The following is a 27,222-nucleotide window of genomic DNA, read 5'->3' as shown; positions in this document are numbered from 1 at the left end:
ATTTCTTAGGAGGTCATTAGAATTGAAAGTCACTAGGTCCTTTGGAGAAAAAAAAGTTTTTTTTTTTTTACTGTTTCATAAGTCATTGATCATAAAAGGAACCAATGGTTTCAGGCAGGCAGAATCTCCCCTTATTCTTAAAGCAATGGAGAGGAGGTATGGAATTATTATGTTTTGAAGGTGCATATCACCTTATTCAGGAATAAGATTAAGTGAAAATAAATATTCCTCTAATACTGATATGCCACACTGTTTTAAATGCTGAATGAAGAGCGGGTACAGTGGGTACAGTGCTTGCCTTTGTCTTCAGCCAACCCAGATTTGATTCCTGACACTCCATAAAGTTCCCCATGCACTGTCAGGAATAATTCCTAAGTACAGAGTCAGTAGTAATGCCTGAGCATCCCTGATTGTGTCTCAAAAATAAAAAAATGAATAAATAGGTAGATAAATGCTAAGTGATGAAATACCAGTGACCAAACCTATCCTCATGAAGATTAAACTATAAGGAGATGATGAGGTAATAAAAAGAATAAAATACATGGTATATTCGAGAGTGACTAAGGGTGACAGCTTGGGCCAGGGAGAGCACCTGAGAGAAGGAGGGTAGTTAGGGGAAACCTAAACTGTAGAATCAAGGACATGCCAGTAGAGAAGCTGTGCTGAGGAGGGATATAGCTGTGTGGGAGAGGTGGAGGGGGAAAAGCATTTGCAGAAACTGAGAGGATGGACCTCCGCAACTCTGAGGCAGAACTGGAGGGAAATAGGTCAGATAGGTCCAGGTCCCCTGGGGAGTATTCTGGACCATTGAGGCTGTGAGCCATTTGAAGTTTAGGGTATCAGAAGTAGGTATTAACAAGAGGCTGGGAGGGCTTTATCTTAAGGAATAATATCTTCCTCTTGGATCTTTTCCTTTGTTTACAGAGAGGTATATCTGTACTGTTAGGGCCACTATCATTCTGGGATTCTCAATGTTCTCTTAGCAACATGGATATATGTTGATATAAATGAGTCCTCGATTTTGTAAGTAAAGTTCTTTTCCAACTTGATTTATTGGGAATGTGATTGTCTTTGCAGGTTCATTGGCACATGCTTTGCTTTGTTCTGGTATATTTTCTCTTTAGCACATGTGGCCATTTTTGTCACAAGATTCAGCTATGGGGAGGAGCTACAGTCCTTTGTTGGGGCTGTCATCGTGGGCACCTACAATGTGGTGGTGGTAATCGTGCTCACCAAGCTGCTAGTGGCCATGCTGCACAAAAGCTTCCAGCTTATTGCCGTGAGTGTCTCTTTCTCTTCTACTCCAGATATGGCAGTTTAATACCAATTGAAAATGAAATACAGAGAGATAGGACGGCAGGTAAGGTGCTTGCCTTGCATGCAGTCAACCGTGGCTAGATTCCTGGCACCTCATGTGGTTCCCTGACCTTACCAGGAATGATCCCTGAATGCAGAGGAGTAAACCCTGAGCATCATTTAATATGGCCAAAAAAAACCACACCCCAAATAAGTAAAAATTAAATGCAGGTTTTTTTTTATGAATGCAATTAACCTGTTAATATGCAAAGATGGAACCAAGTATCTAATCCCATGATATGAAAATACTTGTTTATTTTTGTGTGTTTTTTTCATGAATGAAATGAAGTGTTTTATTATTTTTTGAAGTTAGGGGAAATAGTTGTAATAGTGTTTCCATTATCCTGACAACACCTTCACTACTACCAAGGTTTCTAATACTCACCACCACTGTTCTTGTCTCATTTCTAGTCCACTTCCTTCCTTCAGATCCTATTGCTTAGCAGTCTTGGTCCTGCAGAGGCCAAAGATTTGTCCTCATTCAGTATTGTCATATATTAACTGTGTCATAGATTAACCTGGTTCTCTTTTTTTTTTTTTTTTTTTTTGGTTTTTTGGGCCACACCCGGTAACGCTCAGGGGTTACTCCTGGCTATGTGCTCAGAAGTTGCTCCTGGCTTGGGGGACCATATGGGACACCGGGGATCGAACCGCGGTCCATCCAAGGCTAACTCAGGCAAGGCAGGCACCTTACCTTTAGCGCCACCGCCCGGCCCCAACCTGGTTCTCTCCCTGAGATCTCAGTTCTATTTTACTGTGTGGAATTAGTGGACAGATTAAAACAGATTCCTCCTCTCTTATTGCTCTCTCTGTGTGTGTATGTATACATATACAGCATGTATGTTGCAGCCCATTGCTTTCTCTCCTTGTCTCTTACAGAATCATGAAGACAAAGAGTGGAAGTTTGCACGAGCCAAGTTGTGGCTTAGCTACTTTGATGACAAGTGTACATTGCCTCCACCTTTCAATATCATTCCTTCCCCTAAGACTATCTGCTATATGATTAGTAGTCTCAGCAAATGGATTTGCTCTCATACATCGAAAGGCAAACTTAAGCGGCAAAACAGCTTAAAGGTAAGACAAGTCTGAACAGGCCATTCCTGTTCTCATCTGTTCCCTGAGAATGCAGGTTCCTTTTGGGCTTTGCACTGTCTGCTTTCCTCACTCCCATATCCTCCTGGGTTCAATATCCTTTTACTGAAAAGGAGAGATAAACCTGTGGTTCCAGGATATCTTACCTCATGGCTTTAGAGTGTGAGATATTGAATATATATTCATTAACATAAATAATGACTGCTAGAGTTAGCTTATACTAGTATCATATGGGGGCCAGAGTGATAGCGCAGCAGTGGCACATTTGCCTTGCAAGCGGCTGACCCAGGACGGATCTTGGTTCGATCCCTGGTGTCTCATAGGTCCCCCAAGCCAGGAGCGATTTCTGAGTGTATAGCCAGGAGCAACCCTGAGCATCACTGGGTGTGGCCCCAAAACAAAACAAAAAACCCCCAAATATTAGTGTGTACTTTTACAAATAAAAAATTGACAAACTTCATAATTTTTCTATATATATTTTATAAATATTTTAGACTAATATTAAGTCAGCATTAATGATAGTACATAAATATTATTATATAACAAGGAGAAACCATATCCCCAAAGATTTGTATTGATGACATGAAGCATATAGCAGTAATTTAAGAATAATTTTATAAGCAATCCATTAGTAAATGCAATTAATAGAAAAGTGATATTTTCTTTAATTGGATTCAAAAGTTATGTTCTTTATTCTACAGAATTAAACTTACCTCAGTGGGGGGCCAAGGGTATCAGCCAAGAGACACTGACTGGGAGTTGGAGTTTGCGGTATCAGAATTTTGTATTCATGAAACCCTGTCACTGACAGCATTGCAGAATCACAGTACCTCAAATACATGTTTTTGTTTTGGGGCCACACCCAGCAGTGCTCAGGGGTTACTCCTGGCTGTCTGCTCAGAAATAGCTCCTGGCAGGCACGGGGGACCATATGGGACACCAGGATTCGAACCAACCACCTTTGATCCTGGATCGGCTGCTTGCAAGGCAAACGCTGCTGTGCTATCTCTCCGGGCCCTCAAATACATTTTTTAAAGTTAAAGTGAAGCAAAAAAAAAAAAAATGCAACTTCAGTATGAAATTAGTGTCCCATTGCTTCAAAGTGATTACAAATGTTCATTTGTAAAAACTGTTCCTACCTCATAAGTTATTAAAAATACAGAGAATAGGGCCGGGTAGGTGGCGCTGGAGGTAAGGTGTCTGCCTTGCAAGCGCTAGCCAAGGAAGGACCTCGGTTCGATCCCCCGGCGTCCCATATGGTCCACCCAAGCCAGGGGCGATTTCTGAGCACATAGCCAGGAGTAACCCCTGAGCGTCAAACGGGTGTGGCCCAAAAACCAAAAAAAAAAAAAAAAATACAGAGAATATGCTGTATTCAATTTTCTAACTCCTACCTTAAACAGATTTTGTAAGACCTTTTTAAGGTAAATCTGAACACACAGGTGAATAAACAAATGTTCAGATTTGGTTTTAAGGTGTTGAATATCATGTTGATGTGATGACACAGTTTGGTAATAAAACTAAACGATACTGCATTTTGCATCTGTGAATATTTAAAAAAAAAATCCTCCTCATATGACTATTGTGTCTACGTGTCACTAGTGCTGCATATTTGTTTTGAAGGAGTGGAGAAACCTGAAGCAAAAGAGAGATGAAAACTACCAGAAAGTCATGTGCTGCTTGGTGCATCGATACCTGACCTCCATGAGGCAGAGGATGCAGAGCACAGACCAGGCGACTGTGGAGAATCTCAATGAGCTGCGCCAAGATCTCTCAAAATTCCGTAATGAAATACGGGATTTACTAGGCTTTCGGACTTCCAAGTATGCTATGTTTTATCCAAGAAACTAAGCATTTTCTAAACCAACTGGAGAAGAGTTTTGAATAATAGATCTAAAAGACTGTATTTACATACCTTACAATTCAACTTAAAAATATATATTGAAATTACTATGTAAAAGCCATTCTTTAAAATATTTATAGCCTAATATATATGTTATGTAAAATATGTATATAGAATTAATTTTTTAAAATCCTCTTAATGACTTTTTGCAGGAGCAAAACAGATTGAGTAAATGATTTTGTTAGCATGCTGCTTAGTTTTCTTATTTGAGCAGTTTCTTAAAATTTCACTCTGTATTTGAGAAAGGTGATTATGGTGATAGTTTACATGTTGCTGGAATGTTTTGTGAAATGAAGATCAATAATTGTGGATCCAAAGGGCACACTTGAAATATAGAAGTCAGAGTTTTTAATCTTTGTTTTAGGAATTTATGTTTAGTTTAATATTTATTTATTGTTCAGGAATCAAGTTTTATCTAAAACTATAGTCTATTTTTCTTTTTTCTTTTTTTTTTTTTGGTTTTTGGGCCACACCCGGCAGTGCTCAGGGCTTACTCCTGGCTGTCTGCTCAGAAATAGCTCCTGGCAGGCACGGGGGACCATATGGGACACCGGGATTCGAACCAACCACCTTTTGGTCCTGGATCGGCTGCTTGCAAGGCAAACGCCGCTGTGCTATCTCTCCGGGCCCTTTTCTTTTTTCTTTTTTTTTTTTTTTTGTTTTTTTTTTTTTTGTTTTTTGTTTTTTGGGCCACACCCGGTAACGCTCAGGGGTTACTCCTGGCTATGCGCTCAGAAGTCGCTCCTGCCTTGGGGGACCATATGGGACGCCGGGGGATCGAACCGCGGTCCGTCTCCTAGGCTAGCGCAGGTAAGGCAGGCACCTTACCTTTAGCGCCACCGCCCGGCCCCCCCCCTTTTCTTTTTTCTTATGTTCAATATTAAGCAACAAATATGTCAAGTTTGTCACCATAAAGTTAAATTCACTTGTTTTTGTTATTGTAATATATCTACTTTTTCATGGTTGTAATCACTTTATATTTTAAGCTTTTCATTTTTCACTTCACAGTATTTTGTATATTTCCATGTATTGATACAGTCTACCTAATTAAATTTTTATAGAATACATCATTTTGCAGAAATATAGCTAGTTTTAACTGTAGTATATTTAATTTTGGTAAATTTACTTTTTTCTTTTATAATAATGTTTTGATTTTTCTTTAAGAAAAATTAATTTTAATTAATTAATTTTGGAATTAATATTCATTTACAAAGTTATGTGAGGGTCCAGAGTGATTGAACAGTAGGAAGGGCATTTGCTTTGATTGTGGCCAATCTGTGTTCAATCCCTGGCATTCCATATGGTCCCCCAAGCCAGCCAGAAGTAATTTCTGAGTGCAAAGCCAGGAATAAACCCTAAGCATCATAGGGTGTGACCCAAAACAAACAAAAAACAACTATGTGGGCACAGTCTCTTTTGTTTTTATAAACACTTAAAGTCCCTTTAATACAAGGTTTTATTTTATATCTGGATTAAGGTTCTAAAACTTTTCTCCCAAAGAATTTTTCACAAAATTTCTTACAAAACTGACATCATGAGGCTGGAAAGATAATACAGTGGATAGGGTACTTGCCTTGCACAAAGCTGACCCAACTTCAATCCCTGATATCTCATCTGGTCCCCTGAGCACCACCAGGAATGATTTCTGAGTATAGAGTCAAGAGTAACCCTTGAGCATCATGAAATGACCCAAACACACCACCAACAACACCTCCACACACACAAACAAACCTGACATACTTATTTTTGCTGCTTTAGATGAAAAACATTAATTTTTCTTAATTGGAAAATTAACTGTGTATCTAATTTTTCCCTATGTTCATGTAAGAGTTGTAGCTAAACCTCTCCATAGGCTTTTGCTTCTATATTCTTGCAGCATTCCAGTTAAGAGATTATTGAATAGATAATAATTTTCTTAACTCAGCGACAGTCTTCAAGCCAGAGGGTGCAGGTAGCCCTCAGTCTGTGAACATCACCAATCAGGGGATCATCACCTCGATGTTAGCTTGTGTTTCACTGTGCTTTTTGTTTTTTAATTTCCAGATTCTAACTGTTCCTTCTTTTGGACAAATTCTTATAAAAATGTTTATTGTAAAGTAATATATTTTGTCTATGGTGGGATTATAAATTTCCCAATTGAGATTTTACATCAGGATTTTTAGTTATTCTAAAAAATATCTAATTATAAAATTAAAATATTTATAGTCTATTGTATGCACGAGTTACTTATTAGGTATGTTTTGAATGGCAGCATATTGTAAGAAAAAAGGTAAATAAAACTTGATATTAGGTTATAACATGACAGTCTGTCCATTATAGTATTATATATCTTATACATTTTGAAGTGGAGATTATTAGAGGCTGGAGAGGTAATGCCAGTTGGTAGGGCTATTTCTTGAATGTGGCTGACTTGAGTTTTGAATAGATGTGGTCTGAACACTGCCAGATGTAGCCCCAAAACAAATAATTGAAATAAAAATAAAATGACCTGTAACTATTTCATCCACCTCAGGGCAACCTAGAGATGAGGCAATCTCACTCCAACTTAACAAAGGACCAATACAATAAGGCAAGTCACATGAACTATTTGGTTTCCCAAGGACATAGAAAAGCTAATTTTACACTATACTATGAGGAATATTAATCTCTTAGGTGCAATGTATTATTATTATTATGTATATATCTCAGGGGGCAAGAGCAATAATACAGTAGGTCAGGTGCTTGCTTTGCATGGGACTGACCTGAGTTCCACCTCTAGCACCACATATGGTTTCCCAAGCCTTCTAGAAGTGATCCTTTTTTTTTTCTTTTTCTTTTTTTTTTTTATTAATATCTTTATTTGAGCATCTTGATTACAAACATGATTGTGGTTGGGTTTCAGTCATGTAAAGAACACCCCCTTCACCAGTGCAACATTCCCATCACCCGAATCTCCCTCCTCCCCATCCCAGCCCTGCCTGTATTCTAGACAGGCTTTCTACTTCCCTCATTCATTTACAGTGTTTTAATAGTTCTCATTATAGTTAGTTTTTAGTATATGGTTATTATATATATTATATAGTTTCTCAGTATAGTTATTTTTCTAACTGTACTCATTCTTTGTGGTGAGCTTCATGTTGTGAGCTGGACCTTCCAGCCAGAAATAATTCCTGAGCATCACTGGCCAAAAATTTAAATATATATACATACATGCCTTTATTATGAAAACATAATAACCTAGATTTGAGCCCACTGTGAACTGTACTACAATCTCTTTGTGTCTGAGGGACCTATCCCCGAGCTGCCAAGAATGATTGATGAGGATGTTGAATGCTGGAGTTTGTGTGGATTGGCAGGAAGAAAATCAAGGGTTCTGGATCATGGGATTTCCCTAGAGAGCCAAGTCGCTGAGACTGGTACAGCAGTTGGACACATGTTCACCTCCCAAATTGACTCTGGTTTCAAGGGGATCCTTGAGTCCTGGTCTAGAGGCTGCAGCATTGCCAGCATTTCCTCACCTGGGGAAATCTGTACCCAGAGAAGTGTCACATCCTTGAGTTGTTGCAGTGAGCATCCAAGAAGCACCTGTGGAATCCCAAGGCCACCTGAGCACTGTTTGGAATGCCCCAAATAAATAGAACAAAGGAGTTGAATTAGATCTAGCTGAAAATATATTTGGTTCTTGTAGAGAAAAGGATTCTTTTCCATGCCTGTATAGTCCCGGAACTTCTGGGGGAATTCTCACTCTTTCAGGAGAATACAAGGAATATGGTGCTTATGGGGTCTGTAAAAGAGAGGTTGAATGGCAGGTTTACAACCAGAAGTATCAGTCATTGAAAAATATTTTATTAAGCCTTGATTTACAAACATGGGAGAAGAAAGTGTGTTTGAGAGCCAATGTGAAAGGTCAAAATGTCACTATAAATATTGCACTTATAAAATCTCTTTTTTACATCTTCATATGGCTCCTTCTTTATATCCCCCTTTCCAGAGATGTGTCCATCTGAGCCATCCCACTCCCCAACACTGCATCCAGGTCCTAGGCTGGAGAGCCAGATGACCACACACCTCCCCTTAGCTCCCCGCCCCATCTCGTGAAGATTCATATTTAACTGCATAAGGTTCCTGCTTTCTACTAAGAACAGATCTTCCAAAGGCCACAAGTGTGGACATAGGTCAGTGCTGGCAACGTTTGTTTTTCAGGGCATTTAAAAGCTTCTGGTTCTTGGTCTTGAATGTCATAATGAAGCTGTTGGGCATGATTCGGCCTCGCCCATCTTCGCCCACTTGGCCCATAATAATGTAATTCAGACCTAAAGAACAAATAAGTGAAATCAGTATTTTTTTTCTCTATGTGCTTTGACACAAAGCAGCCTGAATTCTGAGCTGCCTCTCATAAAGGCAAAGACATGGTTGGCATGTACATCCTGATGAGTGCACAGTCCACACAATTTGGCCTCAGTCTCCAGATACAACCCTGATTCCACTGTAGGGGGAGTAACACCTGGGTAGAAGCTTCTTTCCAGTCTTGTCCTACAATGAGCAAGGGCTTTCAAGAGGCAAGCTCTGCCTACCTAGGAAGGCTCTTCCTCCTGAGGTGCCTGTGTGCCCTGAAAACACCAGGGGGCTTCAGAAACCCCAAACTCTACTACTCAGGATTGCCCCAATATTCTGCAACTAATGGCTCACACTCTGCTGGCCAGTAGTTGTCCAGAACCTTCTTCAGTACCCTGTGAGTTTCTGGAGGGATTGGTGATGGGGCTGAAGTGTGCCTTTCTTTGCACTTTTTTTTTTTTTTTTTTGTGGTTTTTGGGTCACACCCGGCAGTGCTCAGGGGTTATTCCTGGCTCCAGGCTCAGAAATTGCTCCTGGCAGGCACGGGGGACCATATGGGGCGCCGGGATTCGAACCGATGACCTCCTGCATGAAAGGCAAATGCCTTACCTCCATGCTATCTCTCCGGCCCCCCTTTCTTTGCACTTTTAAACATAATCTAGGTGCAAAAACAGCACTTAGTGTCAGTGATTCTATCTGTAATCAGTATATCTGGTCTAAACTATGAGGATTTATATCCATTATTGAAAAGTGACATCTGTTTCCAGCTACCCTCTTCTTTCCCCTTCTTTCCCTAGGGTGAAGAGAAAAGCATGTGTCTTCGAATTTCCCTTGCAGAATCCTTCCTTGTGGACTCATCACACACTCCTCAAGAGGGCCTGGAGCCTGTAAAAGCTGGAGGTGGGGTGCAGGCAGGTAGATGCTTGCTCCAGGTAGATCTAGCAGTACTTCCAGTGAAGTGCTCGGCTTTTGGGGCAATTCTGCCTAGGAATATATATCTTTGACAGTTGGATCCTCCAGACACTACAGATCCCTTGGGAGAGGTGAGCTTTTTCACAGTGGCTCCGCTGTACTTTCTATACACATAGTTTGGTTTCTCTTGCTAGTGGGGGAGGTTTCAAACATGATGGACAGAGACACTGATACATCATGCAGAGAAGGCCAGGTACACTGGAGTAGAGCCACTGTTCCCTCTTCTGTCCTTTGGGTGGGAAAAAAGGAACAGCACAGCCTTTACCCAAAGTGTCCATACATGCTGTCCATGGGAACTTTTCATATGTTTTTCCCCTTTCCCTTCCCCTCTGCTATTTGCCCTTCAAAAAGCATAGTGAGGGGGCCAGAGAGATAGCATGGAGGTAAGGCGTTTGCCTTTCATGCAGGAGGTCATCAGTTCAAATCCCGGCACCCCATATGGTCCCCTGTGCCTGCCAGGAGCAATTTCTGAGCCTGGAGCCAGAAATAACCCCTGAGCGCTGCCGGGTGTGACCCAAAAACCACAAAAAAAAAAAAAAAAGCATAGTGCGTACATACTTACATGATTCATACTTTAAAGAAATTTGTCAAATAATAGGTTGAAAAAAAAAGGGCCATGGCTCTAGATGAAGTCTTTTCTCACTATTTCTCTGAGAAGCTCATTCTAATACCTGAACTTTGCTGCTCTTGAATCAACCCCATGCCCCGATCTTGCATCCCAGTACCATTGTTCCTACACTTAATCTCTGCCTTTCTGCAGTCTGTGGCTGACTCTTCCCACAGAGACACTTCAGAGGGAGCATTTTACATGCTTCTCAGTGTTGATCCCACACTCCATCCTGCTCTACTGCTCCCCATGACCCAACTCTTCCGTCAGTTATAAGGACTGGGATGAGAATCTAGCTCTACCAGTCAGGAGTAACCATGACAAGTTCCCAGCCACCAGGGCAGGGCCAGCAGCATTTGGCCAGAGACTCTACCTCCATTTTCCCCGAGCACCCACTTTCTCACCTCTGCGGAGCACAGGACACTGCCTGCAGACTACCAGGAGCTTGGCACTCATGTTCTTGCCAGCCTGCTGGATGGCCAGGCCCCCTTCCTTGTAAATATTGATGATGGAGACAGTGGCATGCAGACTGCCCCCTCGTGCAACTGTGGTCACCACCGTGCCAGCCAGCACTGCAAAGGAACACTGGTTAGAGAGGGTTGGCACAAGTTCCAGCTGCAGGTTCAACAGGTGGACCAATGACCAAACAAGGGACCTGAGCCTTCTCCACAGGGGATGTTAGGCTGGCTCTGGAGCCCTGAAGGGCAATGCCCCCAGGAGGCATTGTTGTCCCTGGGCCCTGCCTCCTACCAACCCACAGGTCTGGCCAAGATTCAGCCTCACACTTTGTCCTGCCACTCTGCATACAATCCCCAATGGAGTGGGGAACTGACACCCTCCAATGCTGTCCTGCTGGGAGAGGCCCTTGGTGAGACCCCAGGTTCCAGGGGCCACTTCAGGGTATCAGAAGTACTCGAGACTGCTTCTGTGGGTGAGTCTAGGTCAGCAAGACTTGTATGGATTCTTTTTCTCTTTTCTCTTTGGTTAAGATGGACCCTGGAGTCTCAGAGATTGGGGGGTGAAAGGGAAAGTACCAGCTTTTCCCTGAGCCTTCTTCCCATCCCTGGATAATTTTAATGAACCCCAGTAAAAAGCAGCATGGATATCGCAGGTCTGACAGAACCCAGCAGTCATCTTTCCCTGTGTTTGAGTCATTTTCCAGGTCCTTCTACAGGAAGTGGGGACTCTCCATTGGGGTAGCAGAGAAAAGGAATCACATTGCCCATTGAGTTCTGTCTGGGTCTACGGTTCCTGGTTCTGGTGGTGCTTGGTTTTAGGGTGCCTAGGTCTGGGATGTCCTGATTCTGGGGGATTCTGTTTTTGGAGTGCACCATTTCTGGGGTACCCTGGTCTGAGGTGCCAGTTCTGGAGTGCATGCTGATGGTGACTATCAGTGGAAGACCGGGCAGGTGGAATCAGTTGGGACTTTTTCACAGATAATCAGGTGTGGCCCCCACACTGCCACTCTCTTTTCACGGAGTTTGGGAAAGGCTCAGGGACTCACCATCACAAGGCCAGTGATTGTCCTTTGGAGCATATGCTCTGCCTCAGGATCCCAGGCTCTCATATCTTCCCCCCAACAGCTGGCCAGCTGTAGATTTAATGAACTACTTGAAGGCCCAGAGGAGGCAAGCACAGCCTCTGGATAGGGACCCCCATTTAGATGGCAGCCACTTTTCTTGCCTGCTACGATGCTTAAGTGCTCCTTTAGAAAATCACCAGTATCATTAAATTTGATATCTTTGCCTCTTTAAGTGGTTTCCACAAAATTCTCCCCCCAGTGCCCCACCTTGGTAATAGTTTTTAGCAATTCTAAGTCATTCTGTAATTGCTCAGGTTTCTGGATGGATTTCAGGCTTCTAAGCTTTCACTTCACACTTGGAAGCAGCTTATGGAAGGAACAGTTGCTTTTCTTCAGAGAGAGGTGAGCCTGAACTGAGTTCTAACTGGCTGAAGCTGAATTACAGATGTATGGAAAATATAGGAGAAACATATAAAGGGAAAAATAGGTCTGCCCAGAATACTGTGCCAGCCAGAATTTGTGAGAACAGGACTCAGATTAAGTGTATTGGGAATAGAGTATGTATATTTATTTTCTGTAATCATATTTTCTCAGTTGAAGAATCTCACACTGTGAACAGCATTACTCCACACACTTAAGAAGGAGGAAATACTTTGGGGGGCCAAGGAAGTAGGACTCGGACCCTCTACCATTGTAATGATCTGATTCTGCCCAGAGCATGCAAGTACTCTTGAGTTTCTGATTAAGGTGGTTAATGGTTTCTCTTTCTTACCGAAGTTACTGGAACAATAATTGCTCTCCAGAGAGCCTGTCCGTCTGCACTTCTGTTGACACAGAGCTACGGTGGGTTTTAAATCTTCAAAGAGGAAAAAGATCTGATTCAGAAACAGGGACTCAGGTGGAAGGAGCCTAAAATGTTCTATTTAAGTTCATCAAGCTCAATCAGTCTCTGAAATGGAATCACTGAAAAGCCAGCAAAGAAAATTCTTCCTGTGCTCTGTGATGGCTCAATTTCCTCAAGGCAACTCAACACTGTTGAATTTTAAACCAGGAGATCTAAGATAATCCAAATTTAGCCCTCTCTCTTCTTCCTTTATATAGAACTGACCCTATAACCTAAAAATAGTCTCTGTGTTCTCTGCTGAGAAAGGTCTAGTGTGGCCCAACAAAACTGAGGGTTCTGGGAGCCAAGGTTATGCCAGTTGCCTGAATAGTAGGATGTTCCTGTTACAAACGTGGCTTGCAGGGAAAGTGTGTTCTATCTTGATGACCTAACTAGAGGCCACCAGTCACTAAATATTTTCAACTGATCGTAGTCTCTACGGAGAAGACAAATGTAAAAGCAAAAATTAGAAACAGCACTTCTCCAACAGACTCAATCTGACCACATCTACAAACAGTTGTGGCCATTCATGGAGGCTGCTGACTAAAAAAGGGAATAAAAAAGGGAGAGCACAAGGGTAGGATGTTTGCCTTTCATGTGGCTGACCCAGAATGGACCTGGGTTCGATTCTTGGTATCCCATATGGTACCCCGAGTTTACCAGGAGCAATTTCTGAGCACAGAGCTAGGAGTAACCCATGTGCGTCACTGGATGTGGGCCTCCTCTAAAGAAAAGAACCTGCAACTGGGAATTGCCTCTGATATGGGTCACCCACTCCTCACCACAACTCTGCACTTGCATCCCAGAGAGGCGCCATAGTGGGTACATATTAAAATAATTCAACTTGTTCTTGAATGCACTGATAGCTTGGGTGGGTGCGTCGGTGGGAGGGTGAATGGATGAATGGATGGGTGAGCAGGTAGATGGATGGGTAATAGATGGATCGTTGGATGGATTAGTGGGTGGGTGGCTGGGTGAGAGAATGGATAGATGGATGAACATTTTCCACAAATTGAAAATCTCACCCTGGCACACAGTTCCAAGTAGCCAAAGGGAGCTTCCTAAAGTGTGAATGCAATCTTGGATTTCTGTCAGTCCACCCACCTACCCCACAACTGAGAGCCTCAGGCAGTAGGTGGAGATTGAAATCAGAGGGGAGGTGTGGGCCTGGGATGCCAAGGGTCTTCGCCACAAGGAGCACACTGGCTGTTGTGCTGTCCCAATAGGGTAGCCCTTGTTACGGGAAGCTTTTACATTTTAGGGATTATGTTTTGGGGAGCAGGAAGGAAGCTGGAACCACACCCAACAGTGCTTACAAGTGACTGGCTGTTTGAAACAGGGTTGGTTGCATGCAAGGCAAGTGCCTGACCCCTTTTCTCTGACCTCTCAGATTTTTTTTAACTGAACTATATTTTCAACTTCCCCGCACCACTGGCCACATTTTAAATATTTGCTCATGGCTACCATGTTGGATGGCACAGCCAAGTGGCAAGGTAGTAAGAGCTTGTGGTCTTCTCTGCGTGGGGAACACAGTGTGGGGTAAATTTTAGGAAGCAGGCAAATAGGTGGAGAAGAAAACTGCCACACATGAGTTTGATGGATTTTCATTTAAATATCTAGGTCTTAGACTACCTAGAGAAAATGAAAAAATTATGTTCATTATTTCAGAGAAAGTGACGGTTGGGCTCTTCAAGGTCCTGATGCAATGGGATAAATCACCAGAACAAGTGACTTGGGTCACTTGAGACAGCTGCAGAGGCTGCTGAGCAAAAGGCAGTTCACTTCCCAACCACAAGGTGGCAGATTTGTGAAGTGCGCAGAAAAACTGGCCCCTGGAGAAGTGACACTATTCTGGAGAAAAATGGACCAAAAGGCAGGGAGGGAATGACTGGGCTGGAGAGATAGGCTGGTGGAGAGGGCGCTTGTCTTGCATGCCTTTCGATCCAGCATCTCCTATGGTCCTCTGAGTGCTACTAGGAATGATTCAGAACACAGCCTCCTGGGTCCCCAAAACAAAAAATAGACCCCACTCCAAAATGTCTGGGAATGAATGAATGAATGACACTTCAACTCACTTCACCTGAACAGCTTCTTTCCTCCTCACAGGATATAGATTTGGAAATGAGGCCTGACTCCTGGTGACACCTCCTTGCCATTTGCAGGGAAGCCCAGACCAACAGCCTCCAGTTGTTATATGTCAATTATTTTTGCTTGATTTACTCCAATTAAAAAACAGTAATATATTTTATATGACATATTTTGTAGAAAAAACTAAGCAAATCACATACTAGTCTAAAAGAGAAATAGGCCAGGGCCATTAGCTTGAAATGCTATAATTTTGTGTCACAAAATTATAACTATAATAGTATACATGCCTGAGAGGAAAAATTTGGGATAATAGTATGTGCCTATAACAATTTCTAACATTTAAACAGTCATCATTTTCTTAGATGACATTTAAATATTATTCATATCTCAATATCTGTATACCTTATTACCTTTTATTAATGGGGTCATCTTATTCTCTTACCTATACTTTTGTATTCGTAACCTATTTTTTAGTTTCAATCAAATTTTTAGTTAATTTGCTTATCTACCTCAAAAGAATTTTTCTTCTACTGCCCCTGTCTATGCACAAATTACAAAACAAAACAAACCTCACCTGTAGTTATAGGGAAGGTGGTTGTGACAGGCGGTGTGGTTGTTGTAGGCAATTTTTTTGGTCTAAATTTGTAGTGACCAATGAATCCATCTGCAGTTAGACTCAAATCAGATAAAAACTGAATGAGAAGTTCATTCTTCTCAGATACAATTGGTCTAAAAAAAAAAAGAAATGCAAAAACATATATATGAACATCTAGTGATCTACATGTATATAATACTGATGTTTAAAAATAGTTTGTAAAATGATTTACACACACTTACAATTCTTAAATATACTGTATAAAATATGTAAAATATATTAAAAATACTGTTTTTTAGGGCCATTAGTGGTTAGTTACTCCTGGCTCTGTATTCAGAAATCATTCCTGGCGGGCTCAGGGGACCATATGAGATAATGGGGATGCAAGGAAAGCTCCCTACCTGCTGTAATATTGTCTTGGTCCCAGTTGTATAATTTTATAACATATATATGAATGTGTTCAATGATTAAGTAACAACTCTTAGAAGTGTAGAATTTCCTAGCTTCCAATTACTTCTGACAATCAATTGCCATTTGTTTAAATTTCAGTGCTAAAGCACTTACAAAGACGAAAGTTTTCATCAGCTTTGTACTAACACTGATGCGTGACACATTAGAGTCTGCACAGCTGAGCGATGCATTGTACAGACTGTCATGCAATGACTTTTATAGAACAGGCATTGGTACCTGCTTTCACTGTTCTTGCGTGGGTGACACACAAGCTTGGGAGCTACTCTGAGTTCTTGGGGGAGCATGTGGTACAGGGAATGAGCGACCTCACCCTCACATGTGCAAGGCAGGTTCCACCATTGAGACACATAGCCAACTCCACTATTTCTTTTAATGGAACAGACAATTAAGTTCTAGAGACTGGTCTCAGCTTCTAGAGCTAGTAGGTGGAAAGGTCAGGATTTGAAACCAGACCAAGCCACTCTGCATGAGGCTGATATCCACAAGCACCTTTGGTGAGTCTAAAGAACAACATGGCTACATTGAAGTAAGATTTAGGCTTCAGCAGGTCTGGAAACTCAGGCAAATGAGAGGGACAAAGCTCCAAGCCCTGTGGAGACACAGCCCAAGGGGTCGTTATTTTAGTTGCACTTCCTCTGCACCCCAGTAAAACAGCTCCAGGGGTTAATGGGGGAAACATTCCAGATTAGAATCTTAGCAAATGGCTATGAAAAAGAAAGCAAATGGGATTTCTTGGCTTTGGGGATCAAGACTGCATGGAGAGCTCTAATTTTATGTCAACACTAAACCTGCTGGCTTTTAAATATTAAAGACTCAGTGAAGATGGTAACTAAGGCTCAAGAGCTCACTTACATCTTAGGTTTTAGGGGTTAATATGTTATTTAAGAGAGCAACTGCATTTAAGCCCTTGCTATTAATATTATTCAAATGATGGTCAACATGCCCCTTGGTTAATTCTAATAATTATTTCAGAAGTGGGAACATTTTTAATGAGTCATTGAATAGAGCTGATTGGTGGTTTTATTAAACTTCTTCAATGTATCTTCTCAGCCAAAGCATTTCATAGGCATTGTGGGAAGAAATTCCTAAGAACTCATTTCTCCCTCCTGGGATTCACTTTGTCCAGGGATGTTTTGTTTTGGTTTTGTTTTTGGGCCACACTGAGCAGCAGTCCTGCAGGCTCAAGGGACCATATGAGATGCCAGGGATAGAACCTGCGTCAACCATGTGCAAGGCAAATGCTCTACCTGCTGTCCTATGGCTCTAGCCCCACCTGGGCTGGTTTTATACATACATACATACATACATACATACATACATACATACATACATACATATATGATTATTTATATGTTATACATATACATCTATATATGTATAACCCCCCAAAACTTAAGGCCACATTCTTCTCCAGTCCACATGGACATTGTCTAAGATAGACCACATGCTGGGTCACAAAACTTACCTCCCTAAAATCAAGAAGCTAGAAATTGTATCACCTATCCTGTCAGGCTGTATTACTTAAAAATGAAAATTACAAACAGAAACAGGGAAAACCTCAGATACTTGGATACTGAACAGAAAATAGAAAATGGTTTTCTGGATTAAAAAAATCACATAAGTAATCTTCAAAAAATAAAATCAAAATACATACAAATGCAGCAACCAATGGCTGAAGGCAACAGAACTAAATTGCTGGTCACAGAATCAAGCTAACCTGAGGATGTAGGGGACAGATGGAAGGGTTTTGGGACAGGTTTTGGGATTGGTGGCAGGAAGGGTTGGATCAATATATTCATGAAACTTTAATTAGCAGTAATCTAAATCATGGTATTAAAAAAAACACACTTTAGAGGCCAGAATGATAGGACTTGCACACGGCCAACCCGAGTTTGATCCCCGGCATCACATATGGTTCTTTGAGCACTGCCAAGAGAATTTCCTGAGTGCAGAGCCAGGAGAAAACCATGAATATTGACAAAAGTAGAAAGAGAGAGGAAAGAGGAAGAGAGAAAGAGATGGAGGAGGAGCAGGAAAAGGTGGAGGTGGAGGAAGAAAAAGAGAAAAAAAGAAAGAAGAAAGAAAAGAGAAAGAAGGAAAGAAGAAAGATAAAGGAAGGAAGGAAGATTAAACTTAAAAATTAACAAAACAAAACATTAGATGCCAGGGTAATAAATATTATGGGGCTGGAGCAGGTAGGACATTTGCCTTGCAGATGGCCAACCCAGGTTCGATCCCCTGCATTCCATATAGTCCTCCAAGTACTGCCAGGAATGACCCCTGCGCACAGAGCCATGAGTAACCCCTGAGCACCACTGGGGGGTGGCCTAAAATAAACAAGCAAAAGTATTTAGCACCATGAACACACTCATGAGCGACGATGGCTACTCACGCGGGAGGACTGTCCCCGCAGAACTTCCCGATTCTCCTGGCATCATTGATTTCCCCGCCGTTGAACACAGCCACGTAATCATAGCGGCAGTAGTTATCTCGTTCCACATCAAACTTCTCAAACTTTAATTCTATCAGCTAGAGGGAAAGCACAGATTAGACAAGTCACCTCAAAGGGAATCATCCTCTCTTCTGATATGGAAGGAAGAATTCCAGTTTTCCTTTGTAACAACTACATTCTGTGTCCCGTTTCTCCCTGATTGGATAGTTTTTATTTTATTTTATTTTTATTTTATATTTTTTGGTTTTTGGGTCACACCCGGCAGTGCTCAGGGGTTACTTTTGGCTCTATGCTCAGAAATCGTTCCTGGCAGGCTCAGGGGACCATGTGGGATGCCGGGATTTGAACCACTGTCCTTCTGCATGTAAGGCGAACACCTTACCTCCATGCTATCTCTCCGGCCCCTGGATAGTTTTTATTTAACTGAACAGTGGGGTTCTTTTGCGTTCCATTTCCAATCATTTGAAAAGGAGGCACATTAACTTCAGAAGCCTTTCTTGTACAACCCTGATAGTCTGTGTCCCCCAAATCCTGCTCAGGATGGCACTTGGGCCTGGGGTAGAGTAGGATGGGTGGGAGAGGGACTGAACTCTCTGCTAAGCCCATTCTTCTCCTACAGGAAATGAATAGAAATAAAGGGGATCTTCTAATACGTCTCCATAGTAGGTTACATCTCTCAGGGAAAGGGAGGGAGAGAGTTGTCCCCCACTTTTGGGGGGGTTTGGGTCACACCCGGCAGCGTTCAGGGGTTACTCCTGGCTCTATGCTCAGAAATCGCTCCTGGCAGGCTCAGGGGACCGTATGGGACGCCGGGATTTGAACCACCGACCTTCTGCATGAAAAGCAAACGCCATACCTTCATGCTATCTCCGGCCCCCAGAGTTGTCCCCTTTTGAAGGAAAGAGTGACAGTCTCCCTAAGAAGGACTCATGGTCTTTAAGACTCATGGTCTTTAAGGTCTTTAAGACTCATGGCTGTGAATGGTTTACTGCAGGTATTTGAACAAGATGTGACAGGCACCCCTCCTATTCCATGATTCTGAAAGAGACTCCAAGCTGCCCCAAAGCACTGCATCACCCAGCCAGGCTTCATTGTCTTGCACCTGGACCTGTGAAGAGTGTCCCAGAGTGTTCTAGTTAGTGGGACATTTTGATTCCAGAGGCGGCCGTTCCCCTGCTGAGCAGGCCTCTTCAGAGCGCCACCAATGTCTACATCAGAGGCCATCTCTTAGACTTCACAAATGCCCATAGCACCCAGGCAGCTGAAGCCAATGCTAGCTAGGGGCATGTACAGGCAGCGCAGCTGCAGAAGGAAGATAACGGGCATTGATTCCTGTTTGGAGGGGAACACGCTTATTGGCAAGTGAAGACAGACACGATAATGTGAACAGAAATGGTCAGCAGCCACTGACAAATGCAAAATCTGGGCTTCAAGGGGCCGGAGTGATAGCATAGCGATAGGGCATTTGCCATGCATGCAGCAGACCTGGGTTGGACTTGGGTTTGATTCCCAGCATCCCATATGATCCCCTGAGCCTGTCTGGAGTAATTTCTGAGTGCAGAGCCAGGAGTAAATCCTGAGCGCCGCCGGGTGTGGGCTCCCTTCCAAAATCTGGGCTTCAAGTCTACTTGCCAGATATTTTTTCACCTGAAAGGAAGTCAGCAGAGCAGTAGGGTTACGAGGGCTCGGCACCCTGAAATATTCAGATAAGTTCTTTTTGGGGCCAGAGACTTCTCAATAATAGTAATAAAACTCTTTGTGTGTTATTAAAAAGTAAGCTGAATTTGCTCAAAAATTCTTGATTTAACTTCTAGAGAAGTAAGTCAAAGGGAAAGGAGCAAGTGATGACAGAATGGAGGTTAGTCTTTGATAGAAGAAAAGTGCCCATACAGTTATACAGATATTATTAGAATCTCATTATTAAATAAAAAAAATTTTTTTTTTGTTTTTTGGGCCACACCTCACAGTACTCAGGAGTTACTCCTGGCTTTGCGCTCAGAAATCACTCCTGGCCAGAAACATGATACCAACAACAGAGACTGTGTGAAAAATAAAAGTGTGTTGGCACTACAGACAATGTCTTAGATTGGACGATCTAACTTGCCTGGAGCCTAGAGTTGGTCTTGTGCCAGGAAACTTCAGGGGTAGGGTCTCTTTGTATTTAGGCCAAGAATATTCCTTTCCATGCCCCTCATATTTTGGTGGGCCTATCAAACAACAATTGCCACTCTAACACCATTTTTTCTGTGCTCCTTTGACTCTAATCCTTAAAAAGAACCCACTTAAAATTTGAGGTTAACTTAAGCTAATATGCATGTACATGGAAATGTAAAAAAATACTATGCCTGTAATGTTTAAGGAGTTATGTAAGTTTTATGGCTTTAGATTGCCTGTGTGCTGTTAAGAAATATTATAATGTGTTACAATCTGGGGACTTGAGGGACAAAGTAATTGTACATGGATTCAGTCTTATTTATCTTAATGTTCTTTGACTGAAATTTCAAAGTTAAGATATCAGCAAGGGGACTTCTGAAAATTATGTTATGGGTGATTGTCCTTCCACTGTAACTTTACCTTGTCCTCTTTCTTTGCATCTTTGTTCTCATAATTAAAAAAAAAAAAGAAAAAAAAAGAAATCACTCCTGGCTTGGGGAACCATATGGGATGCTGGGGATCGAACCTACGTCCGTCCTGGGTCAGCCACATGCAAGGCAAACACCCTACCACTGTACTACCACCCTGGCCCCAATAATCATATTTTTATTCTTTTTTTGGGGGGGGTTGGCCACACCCATTTGATGCTCAGGGGTTACTCCTGGCTAAGCACTCAGAAATTGCCCCTGGCTTGGGGGGACCATATGGGACACCGGGGGATCGAACCGTGGTCCTGATCCTTGGCTAGCGCTTGCAAGGCAGACACCTTACCTCTAGTACCACCTCGCCGGCCCCCATATTTTTATTCTTAACAATAAAAATGAGTTTTGAGATTATGATGTAAGAATGTTGGGTGTTTTCAAATAAAAAACCTGCATGGTAAAGTTGAATCATTTCTCCTGAGGGACCAGAGAGATAGTACAGTAGGTAGAGAGTTTGTCTTGCATGTGGCAGACCCAGGTTCGATTTCTGGCCTTCCTTATTCCTTTGCCTGCCAGGAGTGATTCTTGAGCACCACTAGGTGTGCCTCCCCCCAATAAAAGAGCATCGGGGGCCGGAGAGATAGCATAGAGGGTAAGGCGTTTGCCTTTCATGCAGAAGGTCATTGGTTCGAATCCCAGCGTCCCATATGGTCCCCCGAGCCTGCAAGGAGCGATTTCTGAGCATGAAGCCAGGAGTAACCCCTGGGCGCTGCTGGGTGTGACCCAAAAACCAAAAAAAAAAAAAAAGAGCATCATGACAAATAATTGTGTCAATGATACAAAAACAACAAGTTTATAATACACTTTTTAAAAACAGTATCATAATGTTCACTTTGCATTAAAATCTTGATAATAACTTTGTAGGGATTGATTCATGTCAGTGTAAAGACTGAAGTCTGTCAAATCTTCAAGTGTTTATAGTGATAATAATGATTAAGAATTTAGTTTTAGGGCCTGGAGAGATAGCACAGCGGTGTTTGCCTTGCAAGCAGCCGATTCAGGACCAAAGATGGTTGGTTCAAGTCCCGGTGTCCCATATGGTCCCCCGTGCCTGCCAGGAGCTATTTCTGAGCAGACAGCCAGGAGTAACCCCTGAGCATCGCCGGGTGTGGCCAAAAAAAAAAAAAAAAAGAAGTTAGTTTTAAAGGTCTGCACAGTCTGCACCATGAGTGTGCTTAATTCCCCAGGTAAGTTCTGTCCTACAATTAATTTCAGAAAGTGGGGCAAAATTGTACAAAACCACAAATGAACATTAATTAGAATACCAAACCCTCTCTATGGATTGTTTCAGAGTCCAAACAGAGTTCTTGGTGAACACCTGACCAAATTCTATTTTTTATATAAATCTTTATTTAAGCCCCCCCTCCCCTCCCCTGCCTGTATCTTGACAGGCATTCTACCTCTCTCATTCTTTAACATTGTCATGCTAGTTGTTAGTGTAGTTATTTCCCTAACAGCGTTCATAACCAACCCCAACAAACCAAAGCCCAGCTGGCTTTCCCATGCTCTTGGCAGCAGTGATGGACGGGCCTCCTTGGTGCTATTGAGAGAAGTGTGGGGTCTGCTTGGGATTGGGTGAATGAGCAATTGGAACTAGGACCGACTCGAAGTGCCAAGAGATCTGTGTTCTTGGGTACTGGCACCCCACAGCGAGTTACTGCAGCCAGGCCCATCTGCCATGGGGCAAACAGTCACTCATGGGCTTTGCTTACCATTTGTACATCAAAACCTGCTTGGAAAACAGGAATAGGAATAGGAACTTAAATCCATGCTGGAAGCTTGCAGCCCTAGGCTCTGAAATAATCCAGTGGCAGGGTCCAACCACTGTCAAACAAGTCATATATGTATACCCGTGCACTGTTGGAGGGACTTACCTGGTTCTTGGGGGCCACAATGTGCCACACGCATGTGACCCCTGCTGGGTAGTCACGCTCTGGCCAGTTGGGTGTTTTTAAGGAGCCGGAAGGTCTTTCAAGGCGTCCTCCACAATACTGATCTCCTGACAAGACAAATGTTGAAGAATTTAAGTTTCTATCCTGATGTAAGTTATAACAATACAAATATGAGATTAGAAAACATGGGCTAACAGTGTCAAAAATAAAAGTAAAGATAGAGAAAGGAGAAAATGTCTGCTGCAAATGCAGGCAGGGGAGAGGGCAGGGGGCAAGAGGGATACTAGGGACATTAGTGGCAGGAAATGTGCACTGGTAAAGGGTTTTGTATACTGTATGAGTGTAACTCAATCATGAATAAGTTTGTAACCGTATCTCATGTTGATTCAATTAAAGAACTTATTTGTAAAAATAAAACATCAAAGGGAAAAAAAGAGTTAGATTAAAAAAAAAAAGAAAAGAAAATGTGGGCTATTGGGTTATCGTCCAATAAATTGAAACTATAGCAGATGTGATGGGGGGGTGGGGGACCAAGAGGGAGCACAGCAGCTCAATCTTCCCTTCTCTCTTTCTCTTCCTCTCTCTCTGCCCATATTATCTTTATTTTTATATACTTATTTATTGCTTGATGGGGCAAATACACCAATGGTACTTGGTGATCATCAGGGCTACTGGTTCTCTGCAATGCTGCAAACCAATTCAAAGCATTGCATATTCCACGCACAAGCTCAAACACTTGGGTAATCTCTCCATTTGTCTTCATAGGCAAATGAAGACAAAACATTTCCATTTAGAGGGGCTGGAGAGATAGCATGGAGGTAGAGCGTTTGCCTTTCATACAGAAGGTCATTGGTTCGAATCCTAGCATCCCATATGGTCCCCGGAGCCAGCCAGGAGCGATTTCTGAGCCTGGAGCCAGGAATAACCCCTAAGCACTGTCGGGTGTGACCCCAAAACAAAACAAAAAATGTAAAGAAAAAAAAAAGAAATAAAGCAGAACTCAAAAAATAATTGATATTTTAAGAATCCTCAAAGCTGGGTCTGAGAGATAGTAGAAGGGGGTATGCACTTGTCTTGCATACAAATGACTCTTTTTTTTTTTTTTGGTTTTTGGGCCACACCCGGCGGTGCTCAGGGGTTACTCCTGGCAGTCTGCTCAGAAATAGCTCCTGGCAGGCACGGGGACCATATGGGACACCGGGATTCGAACCAACCACCTTTGGTCCTGGATCGGCTGCTTGCAAGGCAAACACCACTGTGCTATCTCTCCGGGCCCACAAATGACTCTTAATTCAACCCCCACCACCCCAGAGGGTTCCCCAAGCACTGCCAGAAGTGTTCCCTTAAGCACAGATACAGGAGTAAGCCCTGAATACTGCCAGATTTGGGCCTACTTCCCCCCCCCCCCAAAAAAAAATAAAACAAGAAAAATAACAAAAGAATCCTCAAGGCAGAGGTATTTATTACGAAGTTTAAAACCATGTCCATGAGCAATATTTGAATGAATCAGATAACTCTTATTCCTAGGAAACTATAACTGCCCTGCATTTTTTGTTTGTTTTGCTTTTGTTTCCATTTGGGGACACCTTCAGCAATGCTCAGAGTTTACTTTTGATTCTTCGCTCAGGAATCACTCCTGGCAGCTACTCAGGGATTTTCAAGGTAGCATTCAATGATGCTTACGACTATGTGATGTTAGGGAATCAAACCAAGGTTAGACCTTGTACTTTTCCCTCTTTAGTAATTTCTTTTTTTTTTTTTTTGGTTTTTGGGCCACACCCGTTTGACACTCAGGGGTTACTTCTGGCTATGTGCTCAGAAATCGCCTCTGGCTTGGGGGGACCATATGGGACGCCGGGGGATCGAACCACAGTCCGTTCCTTGGTAGAGCTTACAAGGCAGTCACCTTATCTCTAGCGCCACCTTCCCGGCCCCTCTTTAGTAATTTCTAAGAATTATTTTTGTTTAGAAAAGAGAGGAGAGAGTGAAATAAAATGCCTGTCTCAGAAGCAGGTGGGAGACGGTGTGTTGGAGGGAAGAGGCCATCAGGGAGGGTGAGAGGGAAACTGGTGACATTGGTGGCAGTAAATGGGCATTGGTGAAAGTTGTGATACGTTGTATGACTGTAAATCATGAACAACTTTATCTGTGGAAAATAAAAACTGAAGTATGGACAGTCTTGTAACCATGATGTTAAGATTTTTTTTAAAAAGTCTGAAAAAAGAATTGTTTTTGTTTACAAAAACAAAGTTCACAAATTTTTAGTGATAGGGAAAAACCTAAGAAGAATATTTAAAGATTACCCCAAATCCTACTACTTAAAATTAACTATAATTAACAATGGCAACTATCATTGCAGATCTCTCTGTATTAATGTACCAATAAGCTGACAAATAATTTAAGAAAGATATTTCATTTAATTTACTTATTATTTGCCATCCTGGGGCTTGAACCCAGGGCATCATGCATGCAAGGCAAATGCTCTACTGCTAAGCTAAATTATTGGCATGAATATATTTTAATCCAAAGTTTGAACTTAAATTTTGCTTAGATCTAAAACACAAACCTAAGTTGAAACTAAAGGAATGGACATAATATAGTATGTCTTTGACACGAAAAGTAATAATTCTTCAAAGAAAACTCTGAATTTAAGAAAATGTATATAAAATTGTGGTTGGAGTAATCTCTACATATCTTCATTCTAGGAAATGTTTATAGTGTATACAAAGTACATAGAACAATATGACAAGTTTCTGTATATCCATCACCCATTAATTTTTTTATCATTATTTTTGGGTCATACCTGGTGGCACACAGGGGTTACTCCTGGCTCTGCACTTAGAAGTCACTCCTGGCAGGCTTGGGGGACCATATGAGATGCTTGGAATCAAACCAGGCTTAGTGCAGTGTTGGCTGCGTGCAAGGCAAATGCCTTACTGTTGTGCTATTGCTCTGGCTTTCTCACCCATTAATATTAATTATCGTTAACATCTTCTTCTGTGATGGAAATATTAGATTTTGTATACTTCTGGGATATTCATTTTTTTGGGAGGTTCCTCCAGAGATACTTGACGAACTGGGTCAGTAGTTCAATACCTGGACCCAGGATGCAGTGCTAGTCTGCCTGCCAGAGACTACCAGCACCCCTTCAACAGTGCTCAGGGCCTCCAGAGTTGCACCTTCTGATGCCCTGAAGCCCGTGTGGTGCCAGGAATGGAACCCAGCCTAGGTGTGTGTCAGGAACGTGACTTCATGGCTGTGCTATCTCCTGGCCCTCATCATCACCTTTTGCTCATTGGATGCATCAGTTCTTTATACACATCAGTCCTTTATCAGAAACTCTTGCAAACGTTTTATCTGCTCTGCAACTTGTATATTCATCCCTGTAGCAAAATCTTCTCTAAGCACGCACTTGAAAAAAAGTTTTATTCTGACCTATTTCATCTTCTTATTGCAAGTGTTTTATGTAGACAATATAGAATTGGGCTTTGCTTTTTAATGACTACACTTCTTTTTCACCGAGGAATTTCAATGCTGATTTAGGTGAGTGACTTCACATCTCTTCAAGTGCATGTTACACCTTCCCTGTCGCCCCAATACTAACTTCCCTCTACCACCCTTTATGGGTTGGCCCCTCCAGTGACTCCCACTCTCCTCTCACTCTAATAATTTCAAATCTTCAGTTAGAACACAAATGTTTGTTTTGATTTGACTTTGTTTTCTGGCTTTGTGTGTCCATAACTTTAGGGTACGGGGAACAGAACAGGAGTTTCACATACATAAGGATGTACTGCACCACTGAGTCCCATCCTGGCTATTAATGATGCTTCATTTAGGTCCTGCTGACCTAGTGGCATTTATTTGCTCTGTTGGTGAAGAGGGGGAATCCAAGTACAAAGTGGACACCCATGCCTTTCTACCCTGAGCACTCAGCGTGGTTCTTACTGCCACCGAGAGCCAACCTACCTCTTTGTTTAGGCTCAGAGGCAGCAAACATGGCCATGAAACCATTTCCCGCTATGTTGGCATCAGAGATCATTTGTACCATCATCTTGTTGCCACTGGACACCAGAGCTCCAGGCCGGAAGGTGCCACAGAAGCGACCGAGGCGCTGGCCACCAGTGTGGCCATTGTACACATCCACAAAGTCATAGCGACACAAGTTGTCGCTCTCCAGATCTATGAATCGGAAAGTGAGAACGACCACCTTCCCGACAGGGACCTGCCAAACAGAGAGAAGAGTATCAGGAAAACAGCATCCTTGGCTTTCCCACTAGTCAGTTACAAACTCATTCACGCCTGATCTAAGTCAGGATGTTGGTTTTGGGTGGGTAGTTGTTTTGTTTAATCACAATGTGTTCCCAGCAAAAACAAGCACTTACTCTCTTTGGGCAAATACCACGGTTCTCTAGGGCAGTCTCACTCCTAGGGAGTTTATC

The 27,222-nt window shown here is 42.3% G+C and overlaps 2 protein-coding genes across 3 annotated transcripts in view; one reads left to right on the top strand and one right to left on the bottom strand.

Moving 5' to 3' along the window:
- Nucleotides 1-4,703, top strand: part of TRPC1 (transient receptor potential cation channel subfamily C member 1) — a 48,853-nt gene extending 44,150 nt beyond the window's left edge. For both annotated transcript variants that reach the window (XM_049785896.1, XM_049785895.1), the window contains 3 exons: nucleotides 1,078-1,279; nucleotides 2,236-2,430; nucleotides 4,072-4,703. In XM_049785896.1, the coding sequence (XP_049641853.1) occupies nucleotides 1,078-1,279; nucleotides 2,236-2,430; nucleotides 4,072-4,299 (625 nt within the window). In that variant the 3' untranslated portion in view covers nucleotides 4,300-4,703. The remainder of the gene's footprint in view (nucleotides 1-1,077; nucleotides 1,280-2,235; nucleotides 2,431-4,071) is intronic.
- A 3,758-nt stretch (nucleotides 4,704-8,461) lies between these two features.
- The window catches only part of PCOLCE2 (procollagen C-endopeptidase enhancer 2), a 50,402-nt gene continuing 31,641 nt past the window's right edge, over nucleotides 8,462-27,222 (bottom strand). Inside the window, exons 3-9 of the mRNA XM_049785952.1 lie at nucleotides 26,750-27,005; nucleotides 22,766-22,890; nucleotides 18,196-18,332; nucleotides 15,312-15,466; nucleotides 12,539-12,622; nucleotides 10,649-10,816; nucleotides 8,462-8,643 (exon numbers count right to left, since the gene is read on the bottom strand). Coding sequence (XP_049641909.1) covers nucleotides 8,507-8,643; nucleotides 10,649-10,816; nucleotides 12,539-12,622; nucleotides 15,312-15,466; nucleotides 18,196-18,332; nucleotides 22,766-22,890; nucleotides 26,750-27,005 — 1,062 coding nt within the window. The 3' untranslated portion in view covers nucleotides 8,462-8,506. The remainder of the gene's footprint in view (nucleotides 8,644-10,648; nucleotides 10,817-12,538; nucleotides 12,623-15,311; nucleotides 15,467-18,195; nucleotides 18,333-22,765; nucleotides 22,891-26,749; nucleotides 27,006-27,222) is intronic.

The sequence above is a fragment of the Suncus etruscus genome, chromosome 13 (genome assembly GCF_024139225.1).
Source record: "Suncus etruscus isolate mSunEtr1 chromosome 13, mSunEtr1.pri.cur, whole genome shotgun sequence".
Lineage (NCBI taxonomy): Eukaryota > Metazoa > Chordata > Mammalia > Eulipotyphla > Soricidae > Suncus > Suncus etruscus.
Note: the sequence above shows the minus strand (reverse complement) of the source record. Positions and strands in the feature narration are given on the sequence as shown.